Here is a 26,459-nt window from a genome sequence, read left to right as displayed (position 1 = left end):
TGCCAACATTTTTATGGCTGACTTAGAACAACGCTTCCTCAGCTCTCGTCCCCTAATGCCCCTACTCTACTTGCGCTACATTGATGACATCTTCATCATCCGGACCCATGGAAAAGAAGCCCTTGAGGAATTCCACCAGGATTTCAACAATTTCCATCCCACCATCAACCTCAGTCTAGACCAGTCCACACAAGAGATCCACTTCCTGGACACTACGGTGCTAATATGCGATGATCACATAAACACCACCCTGTATCGGAAACCTACTGACCGCTATTCCTACCTACATGCCTCTAGCTTTCATCCAGATCATACCACACGATCCATTGTCTACAACCAAGCTCTACGATATAACCGCATTTGCTCCAACCCCTCAGACAGAGACAAACACCTACAAGATCTCTATCATGCATTCTTACAACTACAATACCCACCTGCTGAAGTGAAGAAACAGATTGACAGAGCCAGAAGAGTACCCAGAAGTCACCTACTACAGGACAGGCCCAACAAAGAAAATAACAGGACGCCACTAGCCATCACCTTCAGCCCCCAACTAAAACCTCTCCAGTGCATCATCAAGGATCTACAACCTATCCTGAAGGACGACCCATCACTCTCACAGATCTTGGGAGACAGGCCAGTCCTTGCTTACAGACAGCCCCCCAACCTGAAGCAAATACTGACCAGCAACTACACAACAGAACCACTAACCCAGGAACCTATCCTTGCAACAAAGCCCGTTGCCAACTCTGTCCACATATCTATTCAGGGGACACCATCATAGGGCCTAATCACATCAGCCACACTATCAGAGGCTCGTTCACCTGCGCATCTACCAATGTGATATATGCCATCATGTGTCAGCAATGCCCCTCTGCCATGTACATTGGTCAAACTGGACAGTCTCTACATAAAAGAATAAATGGACACAAATCAGACGTCAAGAATTATAACATTCAAAAACCAGTTGGAGAACACTTCAATCTCTCCGGTCACTCGATTACAGACCTGAGGGTGGCTATCCTCCAACAAAAAAACTTCAAAAACGGACTCCAATGAGAGACTGCTGAATTGGAATTAATTTGCAAACTGGATACAATTAACTTAGTTTTACTTTGTGTAATGACTCATCTATTCCCAGTCTCTATTCAAGCCTATTTCCCCATGTTATTTCTCCCACCCCCCACTGTCCCTCAGATGTTCTTGTTAACTGCTGGAAATAGCCCACCTTGCTTGTCACCATGAAAGGTATTCTTCCTTTCCCCCCCTCTGCTGCTGGTGATGGCTCATCTTAAGTGATCACTCTCCTTACAGTGTGTATGATAAAACCCATTGTTTCATGTTCTCTGTGTGTGTATATAAATCTCCCCACTGTATTTTCCACCAAATGCATCCAATGAAGTGAGCTGTAGCTCACGAAAGCTTATGCTCAAATAAATGTGTTAGGCTCTAAAGGTGCCACAAGTACTCCTTTTGTTTTTGCGAATACAGACTAACATGGCTGCTACTCTGAAACATAAAATTTGGGGTCACTTACCATTGAAAGCAGTTTCATATGTTCTGTTGACTTAACTGATGGAAAATCTCTTCAAACATTATTTTGTTAAATGGAGCTTTAGCAGGTTGAGAGAAGAAATGCATGAAAACATGAAAAGCTTTAGATTTTCATCTAGGCAAGACTGCAAAAAGATACACTAATATGGGTTAAGGAAACCAGTACATTTATTAGAGGAAGAAGAATAAACAGTGAGGTGGGAAAACATGCAGGTGACATTTACTTAGACTGAGAACTTCAAAGGATCTTAATAAAGCTAAGTATATAGGGGCAACGCTATGGGAGAAATTTATTTTTGACACAAGTATCACTGTACATGTTGGAAAGAACTAGAATATTGCTGAGTTTAAACTAGCTGTACCAACTGGGGAGGAGAGGTAGAAATAAGGGATGGGCAGGGCTGTGCCAGTTGTGAACAGCTCAACGAAAACCTCTGCTCAACGTGCATCAGAGGTCAAAAGAGAAAACAAAACATTAGAATGCTTAAAGGATAGGATAGCAAATACTGAAAATATTTTAAAATGCCACTGTCAATCACCTGGATTACTATGTTGAGCTATTGTTACTTTCTCAAAAAGAAAAACAAATGAAAGAGATCCAGAAGTAGATGACAAAAATGAGGCTCAGAAAGACTTCCATACGAAGAGACTGAAAACGTTAGATGTGTTCAATTGATACAAAATAACAAATGGAACGGAGAATGTAAATCGTTGTTCTCTTGGCTTTACCTTTCTCATAATACAAGAACAGGGAAACATATATAACACTGAAAGGCAATAAACCAAAACCCAATGACAGGAAGTACTACTTATACAGTGCATGATTAACCTGAGGAATATATAGCTACCAGATATATTGAGGCCAAGAGTTGGGTAAAAGAATTATAAGACCCTTACTAATGAGAATATCTACAGTTGTTAGATGATCAAACCCTTGTACGTCAGAGTGTAAGCCAGCAACATGCTGGTGTTTAGGAAGAAACTTCTGTGAATAGGCTATTCCGTAATTGTCTCTATGGGGCTCCACGTTCCTCTGAACACATGGTACTGACCACTATCCGAGACCGGATACTGGACTAGGTAGACCACTGGCCAGATCCAGCATGGCAATTTTTGTGTTAAGCATAAATGTAAGATTGGTAGCTATAAATGTATAGCAATTTTATAGCAAACACTGTCAAGAGACCTTTACTTCAGACAGCATGCTGGTGAATTTCCCCAATGTCAGCTTTCATAACTTGTTTCTGTCCTCTTTCCCCACTCCCCATGTTCAGTGTCCTGACTTCAAACAGAAAGGGCTTATTAGGCAGGTGTCATTTTTCATAAATATTGTGAGACATGACATTGCCTTGGGTACATGTCACTTTTACCATTATAACTTTTCAATTTCCTTCTTATTAGAAGTGAAATTGGCTCACTTTATAATGGCCCATTTCACATAGCTACTTTTGAACTGGTGAACTTTTTGAGTTGATAGTTTTAATGCTTTCAGAAGAAATCCATCTCCCTATTGGTGTCTAGTTAAACTTTTTGCTTCTTTGGGAAGGATCTTTTTTCAGTTGTTATCTTAGCATCTTCCTCCATGGGAACTATCAACATTTCCACTCCAAGGGTTCTTGCAGGTTCAGGGATTTCTAGAGAGTTCCGTTAAAAATGTACACTTCAGCAGATGACGTGTTTTTGTAAAAAATACATAAAATATCTCATCATATGGGTCTGGCAGTCAGACAACCATAGAACTTGTTACAACAGTGCTTTTATCAAAACCAAACAAAGTTCTTATTTTGTATATTAGTTTGCCAGTGTATTAATTAGATTTTTCAAAAGCTAAGAGGAATTTATTCTATGACTATCTCAGCAGTTTATAATCTTATTTCTAAAAATCATAAACATTTAATACTGATAAAAACATGATGAACCAAGATGTTGCTAGAGAATATATTTTATAGCTATCTTATAAATTGTTCCATAGAAACCTCAAAAACAATGAGGAGTCCTCATGGGACTTTAGAGACTAACACATTTATTTGGGCATAAGCTTTTGTGGGCTAAAACCCACTTCATCAGATGCATAGAGTGGAACATACAGTAGGCAGGTATATATACACAGCATATGAAAAGATGGGAGTTGCCTTACCAAATTGGGGGTGGGGGGTCAGTGCTAATGAGCCAATTCAATTAAGGTGGAAGTGGGCTATTCTCAACAGTTGACAAGAAGGGGTGGCAATCACTTTTATAGTGTTAATGAGGCCAATGTAAATAAGGTGGTCAAACAGTTGACAAGAAGGTGTGAGTATCATCCTGGGGAAATTAGTTTTTGTAGCGACCCATCCACTCATTGTCTTTATTCAGGCCTAATTTGATGGTGTCCAGTTTGCAAATTAATTCCAGTTCTGCAGTTTCTCGTTGTAGTCTGTTTTTGAAGGTTTTTTTGTTGAAGAATTGCCACTTTTAAGTCTGCTATTGAGTGAGTGTCCAGGGAGACTGAAGTGTTTCATAGACTATCAGGGTGGGAAGGGACCTCAGGAGGTCATCTAGTCCAACCACCTGCTTAAAACAGGACCAATCCCCAATTTTTGCCCCAGATCCCTAAATGGCCCCCTCAAGGATTGAACTCACAACCCTGGGTTTAGCAGGCCAATGCTCAAACCACTGAGCTATCCCTCACCCCTAAATTCTCCTACTGGTTTTTGAATGTTATAATTCCTCATGTCAGATTTGTATCCATTTATTCTTTTGCGTAGAGACTGTCCGGTTTGGCCAATGTACATGGCAGAGGGGCATTGCTGGCACATGATGGCATATATCACATTGGTAGATGTGCAGGTGAATAAGCCCCTGATGGTGTGGCTGATGTGGTTAGGTCTTATGATGGTGTCCCTTGACTAGAGATCTATCTATCTATTCAAGGGACACAAAAGCTTATGCCCACAAAGCTTATGCCCAAATAAATTTGTTGGTCTCTAAGGTGCCACAAGTACTCCTCATTCTTTTTGCTGATACAGACTAACATGGCTACCACTCTAAAACCTGTCTGCATAGAAACCTGTTTGTCATTTAAGTTTGCAGAATATTTCCAAGTTGTCTATATGCTGTTATAACATTTTGTAAATTGAAAATCACTTTTGAAATCTTTTCTTCTTTAAATAAGAATTTCATAACAAACTGTTTTGCCGTTTGTGTGATGCATAGTCTCAAAGGCTTAAAAAATTAGGTCTTCTCTGTTCATGCTGGAGAACTCAAGTTAGTTTTATCTTTACGGTAAATTAGATTTTTTGTATTAATCTATTGTAGATGCAGAGAATGTGGAACGTGTGTTGTTCACTATCATCCAAGGAGCAGTGGACTATCCAGATCCTATTGCACAGAAAACATGCTTTATTATTCTTTCTAAGCTCGTGGAACTTTGGGGTAAGTTCGCATTCATATTCTGACAGCTTTATGATCAGTAATTGTTAGAAGGATAAAATCTGAACACTACTGCTTTTTTTTTCCCCCCTTCCTCCCCACAGGGGGCAAAGATGGACCAGTAGGTTTTGCAGACTTTGTCTACAAGCACATTGTCCCTGCATGTTTCTTAGCGCCTTTAAAACAAACTTTTGACTTGGCAGATGCACAGACAGTATTGGTACGTATTATGAAATATTTATTTTAACATACACATGAAAACTTTTAGAAGTTGAAATATACATACAACAAAGAATTGATTTGACTGATAACACAAAAGCTCTTTCACTTATGTAAAACAATTAGGTTGGTCATTCTTTCGAGGGTGCCTAATTCTGCAGGTCCTCCTACACTTAGAACTCAAGTTGATTTCAATGAAAGATCTGCATGCAAACGACTGCAGGACTGAGTCCCTAACATACATGTATGGTATTAACAAAAATTAACATTCAATACTAGTTACTGACAAGAGTGTGTTTGGGTTGAAATCTTAGGGTTTGTTTTTTTTCTCTCCCCCTCCTCCCCACAGGCTTTATCAGAATGTGCAGTGACGTTAAAAACTATTCATCTCAAAAGGGTAAGGCTTGTAAAACTTTGTGTAAAACTAATTGTTTCTCTTAAAGGTGTTCCACGGAATGAAATTAATCTGCAGAAACTACTAAACATCTATATGTGGAGGGAAGAATAAGATGAACTCCAGGGGAGTTAACAGAAATCACTGACTGGAATGGATGTTGTGTTTTGTTCCTCTGTGGTGGTGGTGTAAAATCTTTAAAGTTGTCACAAAATAGCTGAATTTATATGTTCAAAAATTATTTTTTAAATCAGTTTTAATCCAGTGGTGATTAATTACTCTGTTACACCAAGCGCAAGGGATCCGTGGTTTTGAAAGAGTTATATTCTTTGGCAGATCTCTTGGCTTAAAGTAGTTTCATGCTGTAAAGTCACTAAAAATGACATGTTCGTCTTTCAGTGTTTGCTCATGTCCATTCCATGTTAGTTGTGCATGCATCATCACTAGAGATTTTTCCCTCAGTGGTATCTGTCAGGCCAATTCTAGTGCCCTCTGGTGCTGCATGCTTATGCACCGGTATAAGGGGCACTGCTGGCCCCGCACCCTCTGTTCCTTCTTACCACCTGTGACAGTTGATGGAACAGTTCCTCTTGCTTTGGCAAGGCGTTATTCAGTGGTTTTCTTTTCAGCTTAGTTTTTTTTAGTCTGTTTAGTAGTAGCATAAATAGAGTAAATAGTATTAGTGCAGATAGTCAGTCCCCTCTCTTAGCATAGAGAGACTCTCTTTGCCCCTGGGGCTGGGCATGCCCCAGTCCCTGGGCTTCAAACCTTGTGCCTTCTGTGGCAAGCCTATGCTGGTGAGTGACCCGCAGTCCCATTGTCTGAAGTGTCTGTGAGAGGCTCACATATGAGAGTGCTGTGAAATCTGTCAGGACTTCACACCTTGTACAAAGAAAGGCTAGACTGAGAGCTAGTCTTCCAAACGCCTCGGCTTTGGCGCAAAGCGCCCCTCCGGCACTGCATGTTTCTTGGCACCATTCTCCATCTCCAGGGCTGAGGAGGAAGCATAAGAAACAGCAGTCCAAGAGAGGATGCCTCACCGGTGCTGAGCAAGGACAAACTGGGATGGCAGTGGAGTGTGACATGCGTCAGGCCGCTCCTTTGTCCCCGACCCCTAGTGGCACTGACAACTCCATGCCACTCGCAGGGGTCCCAGTGTGGGACCTCCTGCTGACACCAAGAAGTCATCACAGCACCTTCCACCTGGAGGCCTTTGCAGTGGCCAGTGACTTACTATCACTCCCAATATCCCGACCCCAGTGGGACAACCACCGGCTCTGATGAGCATGACTAGCATAAGGGAGCATGGGGCTCTGAGCATGTACCTGGCACTGGGGCCCTCTATCATCTACGATGTCTTCCACAATCTGGCACTGGTCCCTGGACACTCGGCACCGATTGGCGGAAGCAAGGATTACCGCTCCCCCTTGGTCACCTCAGGGGGATGCTTCTTCGGAGTTGGAGGTGAAGCCCTACACCCAGCCTAAGAGCTGCCATCGCTACCCTTCCTACATCCTGCCGGACCCCCATGCAGACCCCCCCATTGGTACCTGGCCTGAAGGACAGTGGCCAATGCAGGTCCAGTGGCCATTCTGAAATCTGTGGGGATTTCTCCTGTACTGGAACTGCCATCCCACTGGTCCTACTCAGTTGCATCTGAGAGGAAGGCTCATGCCCTGCTCTGCTCAGCACTTGACCCCGACCACAATGAAGATGTGGGCCCAGGGGATGTAATGAGGGCAGAAGAAGAGGAGGAAACTCCTCCTCCAGCTCAGATCTCTTCCTTCTTCCCAGATTAGGGAGTTGCTGAGCAGCTCATTACTGCAAGATGACTTTAGAGCCCATCAGGAGCTTCTAAAGAGGATAGCTACTAACTTAGGGCTAGAGGTCAAGGTACTCAAGGAGTCTTCATATGGCCTCATTAGAGGGGGCTGCTGCAGCCAAAATGTCCAAGTGGCTCTACACATTAATGAGGCTGCTATGGGTCCAGTCAGAGCCCTATGGCAGACCCCATCTTCTCTTCCTCCCACCTCCAAACAGTAGAGAAGAAATATATGTACTTATATTCTTACTCCCTCCCAGGTCCCTAGTGGTCTCAGAGGCCAATGAGAGGGACAGACAAGACCAGACAAGCGCTACCTCCAAGCAGAAGGACTTAAAAATACTGTTGAATAAATTTTTCTGACAAACGGGCAGGTTACAGTTTCGTATTTCTAACCAACAAGCCCTGCTTGGGAGGTACGATTACAATATGTAGGACTTTAAACTTCACCATACAGACTTGCTGCCTCAGGACTCCAGGCAAGAGTTTTCCACCCTCTTAGAGGAAGGAAAGAACGTAGCCAGAGCCTCACTCCAGGTGGGCCTGGATGCAGCCATGGGGCAACCAGAAGAATGGCTTCTGCAGTGGTTATGGGGTAGTACTCATGGCTTCAATTCTCAGGGCTCCTACTGGCGATTTCAACAACTGATCCAAAACCTCCCATTCGAGGGTACCTCTCTTAAAGCAAACTGACACAAAGCTCCACGGCCTGAAGGACTCCAGGGCTACCCTCAAATCCCTGTTCAGAGCAAGTCCACCAGGTCTTGCTAGATAGTAGGGAGCCATCTACTACAGCTACTTACCTGGCCAAGTGGAAACATTTCTCGGTATGGTCTTCCCAGTGAGGTCTTTCTCCAACTCGGTCTTCCCTTCGGTCTGTACTGGAATATCTGCTCCATCTGAAACAACAAGGTCTGGCCCTCACATGTATCCAGGTCCACCTAGCAGTGATCTGAGCCTTCCAACCTCTGGTGAGCTGCAGGTCAGTCTTATCATATGAGATGTCCATTCACTTTCTTAAAGGCTTATAAAGGCTTTACCCTCTAATTTGTGAGCTAATTCCACTGTGGGATTTAAACCTGATACTTGCAAGACTCTCAGGCCCTCCCTTTGAGCTGACTTTGCCTTCAGCCATGGGCAGTGGGTGGAGCCCCACTTTGGGGAGGCTAGTCCCGGCTCTGCCCCTTTCTTCCCCTCCCTTCGGCTGGAGGAGCCCCGAGCCGGCTGGAGCCCTGAGACGCTCCCTCACCCTCCCACCCGGAGGAGCCCCCAGATAGCCCCCGCAGCTGGAGCCCCAAGACACACACACACATTCCCACCCCCCTCAGCTGGAGGAGCCTCGAGCCGGCTGAAGCCCTGAGGGCACCCCCCGCATCTGGCCAGAGGAGCCCTCAGGTGGCCGAAGCCCTGAGCTCCCATACCCGGAGTCCCAGGCCATCTGCAGCTGCACCATGCCTCCCCTCCCCAGACCCCAAGCTGCCTGGAAAAAAGTGTGCATCTCTCTCCTCTGGAAGAAGCTTTTGCTATGCTCCATGCAGGTTATGGGGTGGCTGAGGAGGCAGTAGCACATACCACCTCCTCAGCCACCCAGAACCTGCATGGGGCATAATAAATCAAAACCTTTCCCCCAAAACCCCACAACCGGGGGTCCGGCGGCTGCAGCTCAGTCGCTCCATGTCTATTATACCCACTGCCCATGCTCTCTGCTGTTTCTCTCCTGGAAGCTCACCTTCCTGGTAATGATTATCTCAGCCAGAAAGCTGAGGCCCTTACATCAGAACCACCATACAGTGTTCTTTAAGACAAAGTTCAACTGCACCCCAACCTAGCCTGCCTTCCAAAGGAGGTTCCATAGTAACCAGGCCATTTTCCTGCCAGTTTCTTCCCAAAACTGCACAAGAATTCAGAAGAGCAGCGGCTTTACTCGTTGGACATTAGACATACTGTAGCCTTCTATATTGAGAGGATCAAGCCGTTCCGTAGATCTGCACAATTCTCGTGCCAAAGCAGAAAGGATGAAATGCCTACCGGTCTCAGCCCAGAGAATCTCATCCTGAATAACCTCCTGTATTTGCGCGTATTACAAGCAGGCAGGCATCCCACCTTCTCTTGACAACTCATTCAACGAGAGCTCAGGCCTTACCAGCGGCATTTCTGACCCAGGTCCTGATCCAAGACATCTGCAGGGCTGCAACCTGGTCATCAGCGCATACCTTCTCCGTTCACTACACCATCACCCAGCGGGCTCGAGATGATCCCAGGTTTGGGAGAGCAGTATTGCAATCCACATGTCCATGAATTCTGAGTCCACCTCCTTGGTACTGCTGATGAGTCAACTAACGTGGAATGGATATGAGTAAGCACTCGAAGAAATAATGGTTACTACCCTTTCCGTAAGTGGTGTTCTTCGAGATGTGGTGTTTGTGTCCATTCCATGGCCCACCCTCCTACCCTTTTGTTGGAGTTAGCCAGCAAGAAGGAACTGAGAGGGTGTGGGGCCAGCAGTGCCCCTTATACTGACGCATAAGTGAGTGCTAGCACCAGAGGGTGCTAGAGCCGGCCCAACAGATACTGAGTGAAAAATGTCTGGCAACAGTGCATGCAGCATGTGCACACCTAACGTGGAATGGACATGAGCAACAAATCTCTATGAGCAACAGTTATGGAAAGGTTAGTAACGGTGTATTCGGTGTCAGATACGCAGGTTTTAGTGACTAAAATAAGCTTTTGCTATTTGTTACTCTTGTTCACAATGCTGCAAAGCCAACATAGTATGTGAGAATTATCTGGATTCTATTTCTTACACGTCACAAACAAACAAAATTGTGTATTAAGTTCCAATTTCAGGGCTAATAACTGGTGCTTGTACAAACCCATTTGATTCTTTTTGCCTCCTCTAGATGGCAGATTGAATCTTGTTCTTGAACATAGGGAGATACCTGGTAAACACTGAAAAAATACTCTAGTGAATTGGAGACACCTTTTTTGGTAAATGGCCATGAAATCCCTGGTAACATTACATTTATATGCTATTTGCCCTAACAAAACAGCATAAATTTAGATAATCATTACAGAGATAACTACGAGCCATCAGCCTCTGGGAGTACATCTGTGGTGCTGAATTTCTCAATCATTCTGAAACCAATGAGTTTTGTCATTAGTGGGAGCAGTAACTTAAGGTGGAGCTATAGTGTGGTAAATGTGCTGGCATATATTTCCTCTAAATGCTGCACGCTTCTGAGTTGTGAAGTATGACAAAATGGAGGCCCTAAGATCCATTTAGTTAAATTGGCTATAATAACATTTGACTTTCATTACTCTTGCAGTTTTAATTCAGCCAGGTTTCTTTTAAAAAGCAGGTGTTTGATTCTATGCAACAAATAAAACTAAAATATAATAGGGTTCTTAACTTTATAACTAATGCTGAAACTTGGAGAAATCTTTTACTTTACAACAACTTATAATTAAGGTTAAGATTTTGTCATGGTTATTTTTAGTAAAAGTAATGGACAGGTCGCAGGCAATAAACAAAAATTCACGCAAGTTGTGACCTGCCCTGACTTTTTTATTAAAAATAACGGGGGAAGAGAGGGCCAGGGCGGGGGAAGGAATGACAGCAGGAGCCCTATGGAAGGAATGACAGCCCCATCCCCACCACTGTGGGGTCAGGGGAGCACAGCCCCAGCTCCGGCACTGGCAAAAGGAGTGTGGGGGGGGGGAACGTGTGGCCCTGGCCCCAGCTAAGGGGGGGGGCACCCTGGTTTTGGCCCTGCCACTGACAGCTGAAGTCAAGGAGGTCCGGTAAAGTCTCAGAATCTGGGTCCTCCATGACTAAATTGTATCCTTACTTATAGTACATAAACACTTGCTACTTGGAGTACTACTGTTGCTACTGATACCTTCTACGTGAAGGGCCAAAACTAACTCACTCTTCTTAAAATTACTTACGTACCTAAAACATATATCTCTAATGGCTTTTATTGTTAATTTATAAGGATACATTTGTCCAAGCAAAATTGTGGTTTGATATCTTTTCCAGGGCCCTGAATGCATTCACTATCTTCAGCAAGAATATCTGCCTTCATTGCAGGTAGCTCCTGAAATAATCCAGGTAGGAACATTTTCTAGTTGGTATTTCAAATATTTAAAAGTGAAAACTGAAGACAGTATCAAAAGTCGTTGGTAAGCTTAATTTCTCCTGTTACATTTCAGTAAAACACACAATTGCTACGTAGTACTAAAACATGACAAAAACAATATTATTATGAAAATTAGGGATGTAAATATTGGTTAAAAAAGTTATCCAGTTAAACTATTAAAATTGTATAGTTTAACTGGTTAACCATTAACCGAGATAGTTCCATGGGGTCTGGGACAGCATGGCTGGGGTTAACAGTTAAGTCTGGTTAACCTGTAAGCCTAATGCTTACCGTTTAACCTTTTACATCCCTAATTAAAATACAGCATACAGGAAAACTATCCACAAGTTGGCAGTACAAATATCAACTCAGCGCCATTAAGCTCAATGATTTAAATCCTTTCCTCAGAAAATGTCCGTCATTAGATCCTCAGTCCAGTGTAAAAGATTAATTATAGTCATGCAGCCAGCTTTCCAAAATAATCTCAGTGGAAACTTATTTAGATGGAGGACTGAAGCAGGAGATATGTCTGAAACCAATAATCAAGTATTTTGATACCCGCAAGCTGTTAACATTTGTTTTTGTGAAGATATTTGCCCAGAAATTAGCAACTGAAAAAATATTTTATCCCCTTTTAGAGTTGCACAGGTGTCATCTTAGTATGCTTTGTCTAGTTCTGCCCTCAGAAATACTGATGTATACTTACGGAGCACAAGTACTTCTAAGTATTATTTTTTTTGTTGAGTATTTGTGACTGTTTCCACAGTCCAAATCTCTGGAGTAAAAACTATATAGCTATAGATCTTATTGCAAGTGTTTAGTCTAGTCTAGTTTAAGTAAAAAGAAAAGGAGTACTTGTGGCACCTTAGAGACTAACAAATTTATTAGAGCATAAGCTTTTGTGAGCTACAGCTCACTTCATTGGATGCATTCAGTGGAAAATACAGTGGGGAGATTTTTATATACACACGCACAGAACATGAAACATTGGGTTTTATCATACACACTGTAAGGAGAGGTTTCAGAGTAGCAGCCGTGTTAGTCTGTATTCGCAAAAAGAAAAGGAGTACTTGTGGCACCTTAGAGACTAACAAATTTATTAGAGCATAAGCTTTCGTGAGCTACAGCTCACTTCATCCGATGCATCCGATGAAGTGAGCTGTAGCTCACGAAAGCTTATGCTCTAATAAATTTGTTAGTCTCTAAGGTGCCACAAGTACTCCTTTTCTTTTTGTAAGGAGAGTGATCACTTAAGATGAGCTATTACCAGCAGGAAGGTGGCGGGGGGCGGGGAAGGAGGAAAACCTTTTGTGATGATGATCAAGGTGGGCCATTTCCAGCAGTTAACAAGAAGGTCTGAGGAACAGTGTGGGGTGGGGTGGGGGGGGGAAATAATTTTACTTTGTGTAATGACCCATCCACTCCCAGTTCAAGCCTAATACTTAATTGTACATACAAACTTAATTGTATCCAGTTTGCGAATTAATTCCAATTCAGCAGTCTCTCGTTGGAGTACGTTTTTGAAGTTTTTTTGTTGAAGAATAGCCACTCTCAGGTCTGTAATCGAGTGACCGAGAGATTGAAGTGTTCTCCGACTGGTTTTTGAATGTTACAATTCTTGACGTCTGATTTGTGTCCATTTATTCTTTTACGTAGAGACTGTCCAGTTGGACCAATGTACATGGCAGAGGGGCATTGCTGGCACATGACTACCATATTGGTAGTAAAAGTAAACATTTCATAGCAGTCATTTCTTTTTAATAAGACTTAAATCTGAGAAATTAAAGTACAAGGAATTTTGATTTTATAAAAATGGGTAGAGAAATATTTTTTATATTAAAGATCACATTAACTTAATGTATCGATTTTCTGTAGTGTTTTTGGTCTTACTAATGTACAAGGTTCTTGTACATTACAATAATTCTTGCACTTAAATAGGCAAGAGGATACAGAAGTGTTTTCAGCAATTAAAGTATTTTTCAAGCTTGATTATTTCAACAGTTAATGTGATTAGGGCATTTTAAAAGGTACACTAAATGTTATCTGGGTGAACTAGTTTGATTAGATGTTGAGTGCCAAGAAGAAATAGAGGATCTCAATTCTGATCTGTGAGTTCTTTGGAGGTTGAAGCGGTCAGACCTGCTTGTTTGGAAGCTAATATTTACCATCGTAGTGTGACTTAAATTGTGAAACCAGTTGACTTAACAGCATAAATAATACTTGTGTGATAATTTATACTAAAGATAAAGGAAGGCTTCTTACATATCCATACACTACCCTTTGATCCAAAGTTGTAACTGCTTTGTCAGGAATTGTGCCGCAGAGTGAGGGCAGAATGACTCTTTATCTTGAAATGCTCATATTAACAATACTTAACACATGTAGTGCTTTACATGTTCAAAGTACTGTACAAAATTAGGGAGGTAGGTGTTATCCTGATTTAACTTCTAAGGAGAAACAGAGGAGATAACACTACTGCAGTGCCACAAGTCATGCAAAGGCAAGTTTAGAGACATGGATCTCCTGACTTCAGTCCTCCAATCTATGCTTCTCTGTTATCATTCAAAATATAAAATGGGTTGCTAAAAACTGTAAATATATATTCTCCTCTGAAGCATAGCTAAGGGGAGCCAAAACCTGTGATTCAACCTTACTGGCCAGTGAAATGCATAGTTTACCTCCTCTTTTAAAGAAAAGAAAAAAGCACAGTGGGGAAAATAACTTCAATTTTGTGGCTGAAATATAAACTTCTGTTACTCATTACTTCTCAAGCACTTGTTTTGTTTATCCATCTAGCTAGAGTGTATTTCAGTATTAATTCTCATTGCTCATTTACAGGAGTTTTGTCAAGCACTTCAGCAGCCTGATGCTAAAGTTTTTAAAAATTACTTAAAGGTAAGTTTAAATACAGTGTGTTTCCTTATTACAATGTACATATTTCACTGAGTTATGGTAGCGATTTGAAGGCAAGTGAGAACGTATCTCTGGTGCTCTAACTTAACAAAATGATTTTACGGATGTTTTGTGTCCTGTAAACCTGCAAGTAACCAGCAAAGTTAAAAATTGTCTCCCCCCTCTCCCCGCCTTGCTCCTTCCTTCCAAACAACTTACACTATTAAATTGTCATTTGATTTCTTTGGTCATATATCCAATGAGATGGTATCTATTTGGCCTATATAATCAAACTGATAACTTGAACAGAAAGGGCATAACTGGCATGGTTCTAAAATATGCACAATAATACTTCCCTTCATCATGGCTGTTCTATACTGCAAAAAAGTTTGAGTACCACCATCAATAGATTTTTAGATGGAACCACTTCTGTGTTGAGCGTCAGGGAAAATCAGTCCCCTCAAGTTAATATGCACATATTAGTGTAAAGACATTAACCCTAACCATACTATCAATATGTATAATCTGTATTTCCTCAAGCTTTAGCAAGGCTTGTATCTAAATACTATTTTGTGTTTTCTTTTTTTTAAAAACAGGTATTCTTTCAAAGAGCAAAGCCCTAAGGAAAATACTGGAATCCTCTGTACCTGCTTCCATAATCAGGAACTCCAGTTATTTATACAAATGCTAACTTTTTGTGCCATTTGAACTGGTTTTGTTTTTAAAGAGGTTGCTTTCTGCTTACATCAGTAAATATTTTAGTCTTTGGAAAAATGCAAATGAATATGCACCCCTTCTGTGTCTCATTAGATACATGTAAGGTATGTGACAACAGGAGAAGTTGCCTGCATGCCTATTCCAACCCTTTTACTTTGTGTAGGATGGTCTAAGTTTATGCTGTAACAAATACAGCAGTAAAATACCTGACTTTTATTTTTGAAATTAAAAAAATATGAAAATCTAAGACCATAGCAGTGGTGATTAAACTGTGTACATTTTTAAAAATACTGAGTAAAAAAATGTTTTCATGAGACATGAATTTCATTTGTTCATGTATAGTGACATGACAAATAAAACAATCAAACTCATTTTTGAAGATAGTCATTTCATTGAAATTGTCTTAATGTTGAAGTGTATATTCTACAAAACACAGATTGGTTTAATAAATTATGATTAAAAATAGGAACTGGCTCTACTTTTTTATAAAAAATAAATTTTATGTAGTGGAAAAAGTACAGGTCTCTGACTCATTGTGTTGCATCTTTAGGTGTTACAGTCAGTAAGCTGCAGAACACTGTATTAGTTTTGAGCAAGAAATAGCAATTCTGTTGGTACTTAGATACAGTGTTATGGTCAATTAAGATGTTTACTGTCCTGTGTGTAGATGAACCAAGCAAAAATTGCATTTATTACAATATATTTTGCTTGTGCCTCTGTGGTTCCCCACCTGATGTTGTAGTATGCAGGCTACTATCGGAAAATTTGGTGGGGAAAAACATAGTTATGCAATGAGTCCTAGTTTTCTCCCAAGAATAAATATCTACATAAGATTGTGGAGTCAACATACCCCACAGATAATCAGGAGTGGGCAATTTTTTTCCTACATTACATAGTACTTTAAAATAAGACTCAAGAGTCACAATACTCATTTAAAAAAATGACAGTCTGTCCTTCAACTAGGCTACAGCAAACCAGATTACTAGGAGTAGAAAGGCTGCCAAATAACTAATCCTAGGAATGTCCAGCAAGGATCCAAACTTTCTGGCAGTCATTAGCAGATTCACAGCTTGGTACAACTGGAACAAATTCCAATACACTTGTGGAAGAACTCAACCACCCTCACCCACTATGATCATCAAATATCTTCTAAACTGTCACATTTTTTGACTAAAAGGATAGTCCTGTGGGACAGAGGGGGTTAAGTCAAATATTATATGGCTCTCTAGAGAGATACCCAGAACAAACTGAGGGACTGCCCTCTTGGTGTGGATTCTTCAGTGATTTAAATTTTCACTGGCTCTAACAGAGTCCTGGCTTACTTTCATTATATTACCTGTAATCTAATTATTAGGGCTGTGGATTAATCACAGTTAACTCACATGATTAACTCAAAAAATTAATCACGATTAATCATTGTTAAACAATAGAGTATCAACTTAAATTTATTAAATGTTTTGGATATTTTTCTACATTTTCATATATATTCTGTGTTGTAATTGAAATCAAAGTGTATATTCTTTTTTATTACAAATATTTGCACTGTAAAAATGATAACTTAAATAGTATTTTTCAATACCTCATACAAGTACTGTTGTGCAATCTTTGTTGTGAAAGTGCAATTTACAAATGTAGATTTTTTTTGTTACATAACTGCATTCAAAACCAAAACAATGTAAAACTTCAAAGCCTACAAGTCCACTCAGTCCTACTTCTTGTTCAGCCAATAACTGAGAAACAAGTTTGTTTACATTTATAGGCGATAATGCTGCCCTCTTTTTATTTACAATGTCACCAGAAAGTGAGAAGAGGCATTTGCATGGCACTTTTGGCATTGCAAGGTATTTATGTGCCAGATATGCTAAACCTTCATGTGCCCCTTCATGCTTCAGCCTCCATTCTAGAGGACATGCTTCCATGCTCATTAAAGAAATAATGCATTAATTAAATTTGTGACACAATTCTCCCCCAGGGAGTTCAATGTCCCCTGCTCTGTTTTACCCCCATTTTGCTGTATATGTCATGTTATAGCAGTCTCGGATGATGAGCCAGCACATGTTGTTCCTTTTAAGAATGCTTTCACTGCAGATTTGACAAAACACAAAAAAGGTACCAATGTGAGATTTCTAAAGATAGCTACAGCACTAGACCCAAGGTTTAAGAATCTGAAGTGCCTTCCAAAATCTGAGAGGGATGAGGTGTTGAGCATACTTTCAGAAGTCTTAAATGAGCAACACTCCGATGCAGAAACTACAGAACCTGAACCACCAAAAAAGACAATCAACCTTCTGCTAGTGGCAGCTGACTCAGATAATGAAAATGAACATGTATTGGTCCACACTGCTTTCGATTGTTGAACAAAACCCGTCATCAGCATGGATGCATGTCTTCTCAAACGGTGGTTGAAGCATGAAGGGACATATGAATCTTTAGTGCACCTGGCACGTAAATATCTTGTGACGCCAGCTACAACAGTGCCATGAGAATGCCTGTTCTCGCTTTCAGATGACTTAAACAAGAAGTGGGCAGCATTCTCTCCTGCAAATGTACACACATTTGTTTGTCTGAGCAATTGGCTGAACTATAGGACTGAGTGGACTGTAGGCTCTAAAGTTTTACATTTTTATTTTTGAATGCAGTTTTTTTTGTACTTAATTCTACACTTGTAAGTTCAACTTTCATGATAGTTTGTACTATAGTACTTGTATTAGGTGAATTGAAAAATACTATTTCTTTTGTTTTTTACAGTGCAAATACTTGTAATCAAAAATATAAAGTGAGTCCTGTACACTTTGTATTTTGTGTGGTAATTGAAATCAATATATTTGAAAATGTAGAAAACCTCCAACATATTAAATAAATTGTTAACAATGTAATTAATCGTGATTAAGTTTTTTTAATCACTTGACAGCCCTACTAATTATGTAAGGGCTAGACTGAAGGTTGCAAGGTAGCAATTATGCCTCAGGCCAGATTTCTTCCTGCTTGCTCCTGGCTGTATTTGGTCCTGGATAATAGCAAATTACTACCTTACATGTGCCCCTTCAGCTGTGCTGGCTGGCATGTTTGGGATAGAGCCCAAGTTCCACCCACATCTCTCCCACCTGCTGAGGCAAATGAATAATGGGCTTGCAGCTCGCACTCACCATTGCATGCCTGGATTTCCAAGGGTCATGAGGATACCAGCTGACCAGCTCAGGGGCCAAGTCCTGGGGTAGAGCTGAGCCAGAAGGGAGGAAAAAAACTTTAAGGGCTCATATGCCCCCACAAATATTGAAAGGAGTCCTAAGTGCTCTGGGCTGGTACACAGCTCCCCTTCTGAAACAAACCCCAGGACCCTAGCAATGAGGCTCCCCCCCCTCCAGGCATGGAGTGTGTGACTCTGAGGTGGAGACACAAAAGAAGACACATCTAAGGAACTCCAGGCACTAGATAAAGTGTCACAAGAGACCCTGCCAGGACTGGGTGGCAACTCCTGTGAAGCAGATGAAAAGGGCCAAAAAATGAAAAGGAAAGAAATATAGGAACTCTGACTCAAGCACTGTCTCTTCTCCTGAGGAAGGAGAGCTCTCCTCTTCCAGGGGAAACCTCTGGAACTGCTGATTACATGGCAAAACCAGAGGTGGTAGCACTGCCTCTAAGAGTTCAGACAAATGACCATGGGGCTTTTATGCATATCCATTTCTTCTAGGGAAGGTCAGAAGATAGGGTGAAAAGTAGCAAAGGTGATCATTTCAGGACACTGGTTTTCAGTTCTGATAGACTTGGCACTAGAACCCCCGCTGCATCTATCAGTGAGACCAACACCAGTCACGAACACCCTATCCTTCATTTAGACCCAAAATGTCCACAGCTGATAGCATGGTTATTGAGAGGGAATATTAATTGCATTCAGTCTGACTCCTCTCTATATGAGCTTCGACACTAAAGGCCTACTGCTCCATCTGGACTAGGTTTAGCTCATGTCAGGAAAACAAAAGAAGCCCTAAGGACCCTGGCATCCCAGCTATTCTGGATTTCTTCAAGATAGTGGGGAAAAAGGATTCCAGCCCACCACTGTTGCATGCTAGGTGTCAGATATAAGTAGCATCTTACATACTGGATCTTCTGGGTTTATTGGCAGATAATCCTCAAGTACCCAGATCTCTCAGACCAGTCAGACTGGCTAGACCTGTTGTCAGACAAATCTTTTCTATAAGGGACCCACTGGTGCTAGAAGTCCTGATCACACACAGTTTTGAATCATGAACATTAGTCACACCATTTTGTCTATCCGACAAAACCTGTTTCTTGGTCACTATCACATCTGCAAGATGAATTTTTAGAGTTGGCAGCTTTATCCAGGCTGGAAATTCATCATGACCCCAGAATCTTCTTGCCAAAAGTAAACTCCTCTTTCTGTTCCTCACAGAAGGTAGTCCCGTCATTCAGTCCAAAGCCACAACATCCTGAAGAAAAACTGACAATCTGGATGTTCGTAGAACACCAAAGACCTGTCTTAAGTGCACTGAATTGACACGATCATTTCCTTTCACCTGAAGTGCCAAGGGCTCTAGGTGTCCAAACTGTGACCAGATTGGTCAAGTTATGCATTGTAGAGGCAGAGAAGGCATCAGGTTCACCTGTTCCTGATGTCATCAAGGCACAAGATCTTTCTTTCTACTTATGAAGTCATGAATCTGTGCTCCCACTGAGGAAATCTGTAGGTCAGCAACATGGGCCTCTATTAACTTCTGTTTGTTAGACGCTAGTGTTTATGGAGAATCCATTCTGTTATTTGTGCCAGTCTTTTAGAGTAAGTATGGCAGTTGGATCACTTTAGCCCATTCCACGCTTTTGTTTTGACTAGGGGGAGTTCAGTTAGCTACAACCAGAGAAGCTGCATGCTGTGACCTACTGGATTAAACCAGTGATCTATGGAATCTTACTTTAAAACTATATACTTTGCGTGATTTGTTCCAGAAGCTCTTAATCAGGACATAACAGACACTAGAAAATGGACTTTCTGTCCTCTGCACAGGCATCCTTTGGCAAGAAGGTGCTACATTTGGTGATCCAGAAACAGTTTGCCCTTTTGGCAATTAATTTTGTGGGGGACTCTCCCTATCTCATTCTACTACTTTATCCATCTCTATTTATTTTCACTGCTTGCTACTTCACATATGTCTCAGATACTGGACTACAAAAGGGGAAATTTTTTACACAATAACTTTCTTGCTGCTAGCAATGTCTTCCATGATTCTACCCTTCCCGGTATGGCTTCATTAGCCAAAGGAACAAAATGTAACTTTTTATGTCTACTATTTGTAGGCTATTTAGCCTACTGTACATAGTTTACTGCTTGGCATTGAATGATTGTTACTAACCACAGTCTAAAACTTTTTCACAGCTTTTTAATTAATCATCTGACAGCAAGCTGGAGAAGGGGAAGGGATTAGTAGGGGCTATGTTTCAAGTTGAACTGTCCCTGCAAATTGCAGGCTAGAGGGGAATACCTCACATGTCTCAGAATTGTGGGAGATGCTGCTAGTAGAAAGGATATGATCAGGTAAGATTTCTCCTATTCTGGCTCACAAAGATCATCTGTGATGAATACTGGATATTTAAAGCAACAACAAATGTACAACATCATTCTACTTTGAATTTAGATGACTGCTTCAATTTTCTGCTCTCAAACCTATAAATTTGGTATTGGCAAAAAGAAAAGGAGTACTTGTGGCACCTTAGAGACTAACAAATTTATTTATAGTCTCTAAGGTGCCACAAGTACTCCTTTTCTTTTTGCGAATACAGACTAACACGGCTGCTACTCTGAAACCTGGTATTGGCAAAGTAACCTCTAACATTCTCAGAATTCAGAAACATTCATAGATTTACTGTTTTTGTGTATTTTAAACGCAGATCTGGTAGTGCTGCCTACAGTTAAGGTTGCCTGATGCTTTATGTTTTAAGACTGTGTTCAGATCTTATAATTTGCCAAACTTTAACGCTTCAGGATGAAACTATCTATTCTGGCTGTCTGCCTCAGGCTTTTAAAGTTTCAGATAAAATGGTTCATCTTTGAGAAAATGAGATTAGGGAAAAATAGTGTTGCCCCTTTTGTTAAAAAAATACGTTCACAACTGTTTTGTTGAGAAGCTTTGGAGCTTCATGCTTCGGGGTGGGAACTTGAAATGTGGGAGTGGTGGAGGATGGGGATGGGGTGTCACTCTAGTGTCATGACTGTGCCTCCTGTAGTTCCTTTGACAATTCACCTAAATTTGGCCTAGATCTAAGCCTCCAATGCGAAAAATCTGTTTGTATGTGATCAGTAGATACTCGCCTAGAGTTTAGCAGCTGCACCCTCCAAAGATTGCACCGGCAATGAGCATGCTCCACCCCAGGGCTGCCAAGACTGAGCATAGCGTCCCCTGCTCAGGCTCCTCCTAGGGGCCGAGGGGTAGATACAGTGTCACCGTAAGCGAGATGAGGGACACTACCTCGCTCGCGCTCTCAGTGCTTCGGCTGCCGCGGGCCGGGAAGCGTGACTGGAATGCAAGGGGTGGAAGGGATGATAGAGAATACAAAAGAAGGGGGTAGGACGGTAGGTGCAGAGAAGCTGCTATGGCGTTAAGGGGGGGAACGGACTGAGGCCATCTAGAGGGATAAGGGGTACAGGAGCGAGGGTGGGGAGCGAGGAGCATAAGTCTAACCCCCAGAGAACACCCCCCCTCCCGAACCTGAAGCGGAACACACGACTCCAGCGTCTCAATAGTCTTGGGCGGTTGGCAAGGAGCAGCGAGACCCTTTGGAAATACACGATGGGGAGGGGGGGGGTGTGAGAAGAGGGATGGCAGTGGTCGGGAGGGGACAGGGGGGCTACAACGAGGGACGTTTGGGACTAGGAGGGGAGGGCGGGGGAGTCTGAGGCGGGATGGGCGGGGGGGGGTCTGAGGTGATGGCTGGGGATGAGCAGGGCTGCTGGGGCTCTGAGGGGGATGTCGGGGGACTGGCGGGGGTGAGGTCGGTGTCGCTGGATCGGGCCCGCCGCAGGGCTCGGCGCGGCGCGGCGCGGGGCTCCCCCGGCTGGGCCCGGGGCCGGAGCGCCCGTGGGAAGTACCCGCGCGGAGGCACGGCCAGGCCTGACACGCCATGGCACCGCCCCGCCTCCCCAGCGTCGCCGTTGCAGGAAGCCGGAAGCGGCGGGAACAAGCTTTAGCTTGGCAGGGCCCGGCGGGAGTCGCGGATCGCGGCGCTGGGAAGGGGCCGCTGTCTGCAGGTAGGGCCGGGCCGGGTCTCGGGGCGGTCTCAGCGCTGTGGTGGGAGCCGGGGCTACGGCCGCTGCCGGGGCCAAGGGTGCGGGGATCAAGCCCGCCGGCGACTTGCTGCGTGAGCTCGGGACCGAGTCGGGAGAGGGAACAGGAGCCAGCCCGGTGCGCCCGCCCCTGCTGGGGGCGGCCTGGCGGCTCCCCTCCAGCCCCGCGCTATGCCGGCCGCCCCGCCGTCCCGGTGACCTGACCAGGCCCCCTGTCCTCTGCCCCCGGTGCCGGGAGTGGGGCAGGTCAGCGAGGCGCCTTCGGTTCCCCAAACTGGGCTCTAGTCCTAGGGCAGCGAGCATCAGCCTGGGGCTGCCGGGGCTCGCCTTGGGGTGACCGCGCTGCTGAGCTGTGGCCGCGTGCCTGAGGCTTACAACGTCTTAAACATTAAACACCACAAAATCCTTTGGTCCTGGCGCGAGAGATTTTACAAGCTGCCTTTAAAGTCTGTCCAGATGGAGGAGGGAGTTTCCCTGTAAGTGATCGACATGGTGGGTAAGGCATTGAGTTGGTGCCTGGCTGACATGGTTTCCGACTCCAGGAACGGTATCCTGATTTGTTCATGGATGTATATGACCTTTAATCACCTCATCCCAAAACTGAGCCACAGTTCATTCAGTTATTTCAGGGGTTCTCAAACTGGGGGTCACAACACCTCAGGGCCTCCTGAGGTTATTACAGGGGGGTTACAAGCTGTCAGCCTCCACCCCAAACCCTGCTTTGCCTCCAGCATTTATAAGGGGGTTAAATATATAAAAATGTGTTTTTTAATTTATAAGGAGGGATTGTACGTAGAGGCTTACTATGTGAAAGGGGTCACCAGTACAAAAGTTTAAGAACCACTGAATTATTTTATGTTTTTAAATCTTGGAGTCTCTTCGACTAGGCACCTGTGGGGAAGGGGTGGGGGGAAGAGAGGAGGAAATGGGAACCATTATCTTTTGTGGAATATAAGCTTTCAGACTTTCATTTAAGAAAATAATTCCATCTGGTGGAATAATTCCAGCTTTTGGATGTTGTGAAGGCCAAGACTATAACAGGATTCAAAAAAGAACTAGATAAGTTCATGGAGGAGAATAAAAGGAGGCAGCTAGAGACAAAAAGATATTACCTTTTTAAATTTAAAAAGGTAATATCCTACTGAGGAAAATAGAAAGGAACATATACCTGACTTGCCAGAGTTTAAAAGTATAATTAGGCCAAAAAGGAATTTGAAGAGCAACTGGCCAAAGACACAAACTAACAGCAGATTATTTTTTAAAATACATGAGAAGCAGGAAGCCTGCCAAACATAGGGCCACTGGACAATTCAGCTGCTAAAGGAGCACTCAAAGAAGACAAGGCCACTGCAGAGAAGCTATATTTTCAATTCACCTAATACAAGTACTGTAGTGCAATCTCTTTATCATGAAAGGTTTCAGAGTAGCAGCCGTGTTAGTCTGTATTCACAAAAGAAAGAGGAGTGTTTGTGGCACCTTAGAGACTAACACATTTATTTGAGCATAAGCTTTTGTGAGCTACAGCTCACTTCATCAGATGCATTCAGTGGAAAATACAGTGGGGAGATTTATATACACACACAGAGAACATGAAACAATGGGTGTTACCATACACACTGTAAGGAGAGTGATCACTTAAGGTGAGCTATTACCAGCAGGAGAGCGGGGTGGGGGGGAAGGAGGGGAGAACCTTTGTAGTGATAATCAAGGTGGGCCATTTCCAGCACTTGACAAGAACATCGGAGGAACTCTGGGGATGTGGGGGGAAATAAACATGGGGAAATAATTTTACTTTGTGTAATGACCTATCCACTACCAGTCTCTATTCAAGCCTAAGTTAATTGTATCCAGTTTGCAAATTAATTCCAATTCAGTAGTCTCTCGTTGGAGTCTGTTTTTGAAGGTTTTTTTGTTAAAGAATTGCAACTTTTAGGTCTGTAATAGAGAGACCAAAGAGATTGAAGTGTTCTCTATTGTTTTATGTTCTCTATGTATATAAATCTCCCCACTGTATTTTCCACTGAATGCATCGATGAAGTGAGCTGTAGCTCATGAAAGCTTATGCTCAAATAAATTTGTTAGTCTCTAAGGTGCCACAAGTACTCCTTTTCTTTTATCATGAAAGTTGAACTTACGAATGTAGAATTATGTACAAAATAACTGCATTCAGAAACAAACAAACAATGTAAAACTTTAGAGCCTACAAGTCCACTCAGTCCTATTTCTTGTTCAGCCTGTCACTAAGAGAAATAAGTTTGTTTACATTTATGGGAGATAATGCTGCCTGCTTCTTGTTTACAGTGTCACCTTGAAATTGAGAACAGGTGTTTGCATGGCACTATTGTTGTAGCCCGTGTTGTAAAATATTGACATGCCAGATGTGCTAATGATGCATATGGCCCTTGATGCTTCAGCCACCATTCCAGAGGACATGCGTCCATGCTGATGATGGGTTCTGCTCAATAACGATTCAAAGCAGTGCAGACTGATGCATGTTCATTTTCATCATCTGAGTCAAATGTCACCAGCAGAAGAGTGCTTTTCTTTTTTGGTGGTTTGGGTTCTGTAGTTTCTGCATCAGAATATTGCTCTTAAGACTTCTGAAAGCATGCTCCACACCTCATCCCTCTCAGATTTTGGAAGGCACTTCAGATTCTTAAACCTTGGGTTGAGTGCTGTAGCTCTCTTTAGAAATTTCACATTAGTATCTTCTTTGCATTTTGTCAAGTTTGCAGTGAAGGCGTTCTTAAAATGAACAACATGTGCTGGGTCATCATCTGAGACAGCTATGACATGAAATATATGGCAGAATCTGGGTAAAACAGAGCAGGAGACATACAGTTCTCCCCAAAGGAGTTCAGTCACAAATTTAATTAATGCATTATTTATTTTTTTTTTAAACAAGCGTCATCAGCATGGAAGCACGTCCTCTGGAACGATGGCTGAAGCATATCAATCTTTAGCGTGTTTGGCACAAATATCTTGCGACGCCAGTTACAACAGTGAATTGAAAAATACTATTTCTTTTGTTTAATCGTGCAGCAGTCCTAGTTGAAACTATTGTAAAGAACAGAATTATTAGGGACACAGATGGATATGATATGTTGGGGAAAAGTCCATGTGGCTTTTCACCAATCTATTAGAATTCTTGGGGGGGCGCTGTTCAAGAATCATGTGAACAAGGGTCATCCAGTGTGTACAGTGTAGTTGGAGTTTCAGAAAGTCTTTGACAAGGTCCCTCACCAAAGGCCTTAAACAAAGTAGGCAGTCATGGGATATGAGGGAAGGTCCTCTCATGGATCAGTAACTGATTAAAAGACAGGAAATAAAGGGAGAGAGGTAAAAAGTTTGGTCTCCCAAGGATCTGTATTGTGATCAGTGCTGTTCAACATGTTCATAAATGATTCTGAAAAAGGGGTAGACAGTGAGGTGGCAAAGGTAGCAGACAATGCAAAATTACTCAAGATAAGTCTAAAGCAGACTGGGAGGAGTTACAAAGGTATCTCGGAAAACTGGGTGACTGTACAACAAAATGACGGATGAAATTCAATGTTGATAAGTGCAAAGTAATGCACATTGGAAAACATAATTCCAACTATACCTACAAAATGAAGGGGTCTAAATTAGCTGTTACCACTCAAGACAGATCTTGGAGTCCTTGTGAATAGTTCTCTGAAAACATCTGTGCAGTGTCAGTCAAAAAACCCCAACAACTAACAATGTTAGGGTCTATTAGGAAAGGGATAGATAAGGGGAAAGTAAATATCATAATGCCCTATATAAATCAGTAGTATGTCCATGCCCTGAGTATTGTGTGCAGTTCTGGGTTGCCCCATCTCAGAAAAGATATTAGAGTTGGAAAAAATACAGAGAAGGGCAACAAAAATGATTAGGGGATGGAACAGCTTCCATATGAGAAGAGATGAAAAGGACTGGGAGTTTTCAGCTTAGAAAAGAGACAACTAAGGGGGGATATGATAGAAGCCTACGAAATCATGAATGGTGTGGAGAAAGTGCATA

General features: G+C 42.5%; 2 protein-coding genes across 13 annotated transcripts in view; both read left to right on the top strand.

Moving 5' to 3' along the window:
* The window catches only part of XPOT (exportin for tRNA), a 66,478-nt gene extending 50,962 nt beyond the window's left edge, over positions 1-15,516 (top strand). For all 4 annotated transcript variants that reach the window (XM_038387603.2, XM_043493973.1, XM_043493977.1 and 1 more), the window contains 6 exons: positions 4,849-4,965; positions 5,067-5,182; positions 5,531-5,578; positions 11,437-11,508; positions 14,375-14,431; positions 15,025-15,516. In XM_038387603.2, coding sequence (XP_038243531.1) covers positions 4,849-4,965; positions 5,067-5,182; positions 5,531-5,578; positions 11,437-11,508; positions 14,375-14,431; positions 15,025-15,051 — 437 coding nt within the window. In that variant the 3' untranslated portion in view covers positions 15,052-15,516. The remainder of the gene's footprint in view (positions 1-4,848; positions 4,966-5,066; positions 5,183-5,530; positions 5,579-11,436; positions 11,509-14,374; positions 14,432-15,024) is intronic.
* A 6,684-nt stretch (positions 15,517-22,200) lies between these two features.
* The window catches only part of TBK1 (TANK binding kinase 1), a 57,357-nt gene continuing 53,098 nt past the window's right edge, over positions 22,201-26,459 (top strand). For 4 of the 9 annotated variants that reach the window (XM_043493931.1, XM_043493938.1, XM_043493933.1 and 1 more), the window contains exon 1: positions 22,257-22,403. The gene's annotated coding sequence lies outside the window, so the exon portion shown is untranslated. The other 5 variants (XM_038387679.2, XM_038387641.2, XM_043493907.1 and 2 more) reach the window with 5 other exon arrangements.

The sequence above is a fragment of the Dermochelys coriacea genome, chromosome 1 (assembly GCF_009764565.3).
Source record: "Dermochelys coriacea isolate rDerCor1 chromosome 1, rDerCor1.pri.v4, whole genome shotgun sequence".
NCBI lineage: Eukaryota > Metazoa > Chordata > Testudines > Dermochelyidae > Dermochelys > Dermochelys coriacea.
This window is presented reverse-complemented; position numbering and strand designations above follow the sequence as displayed.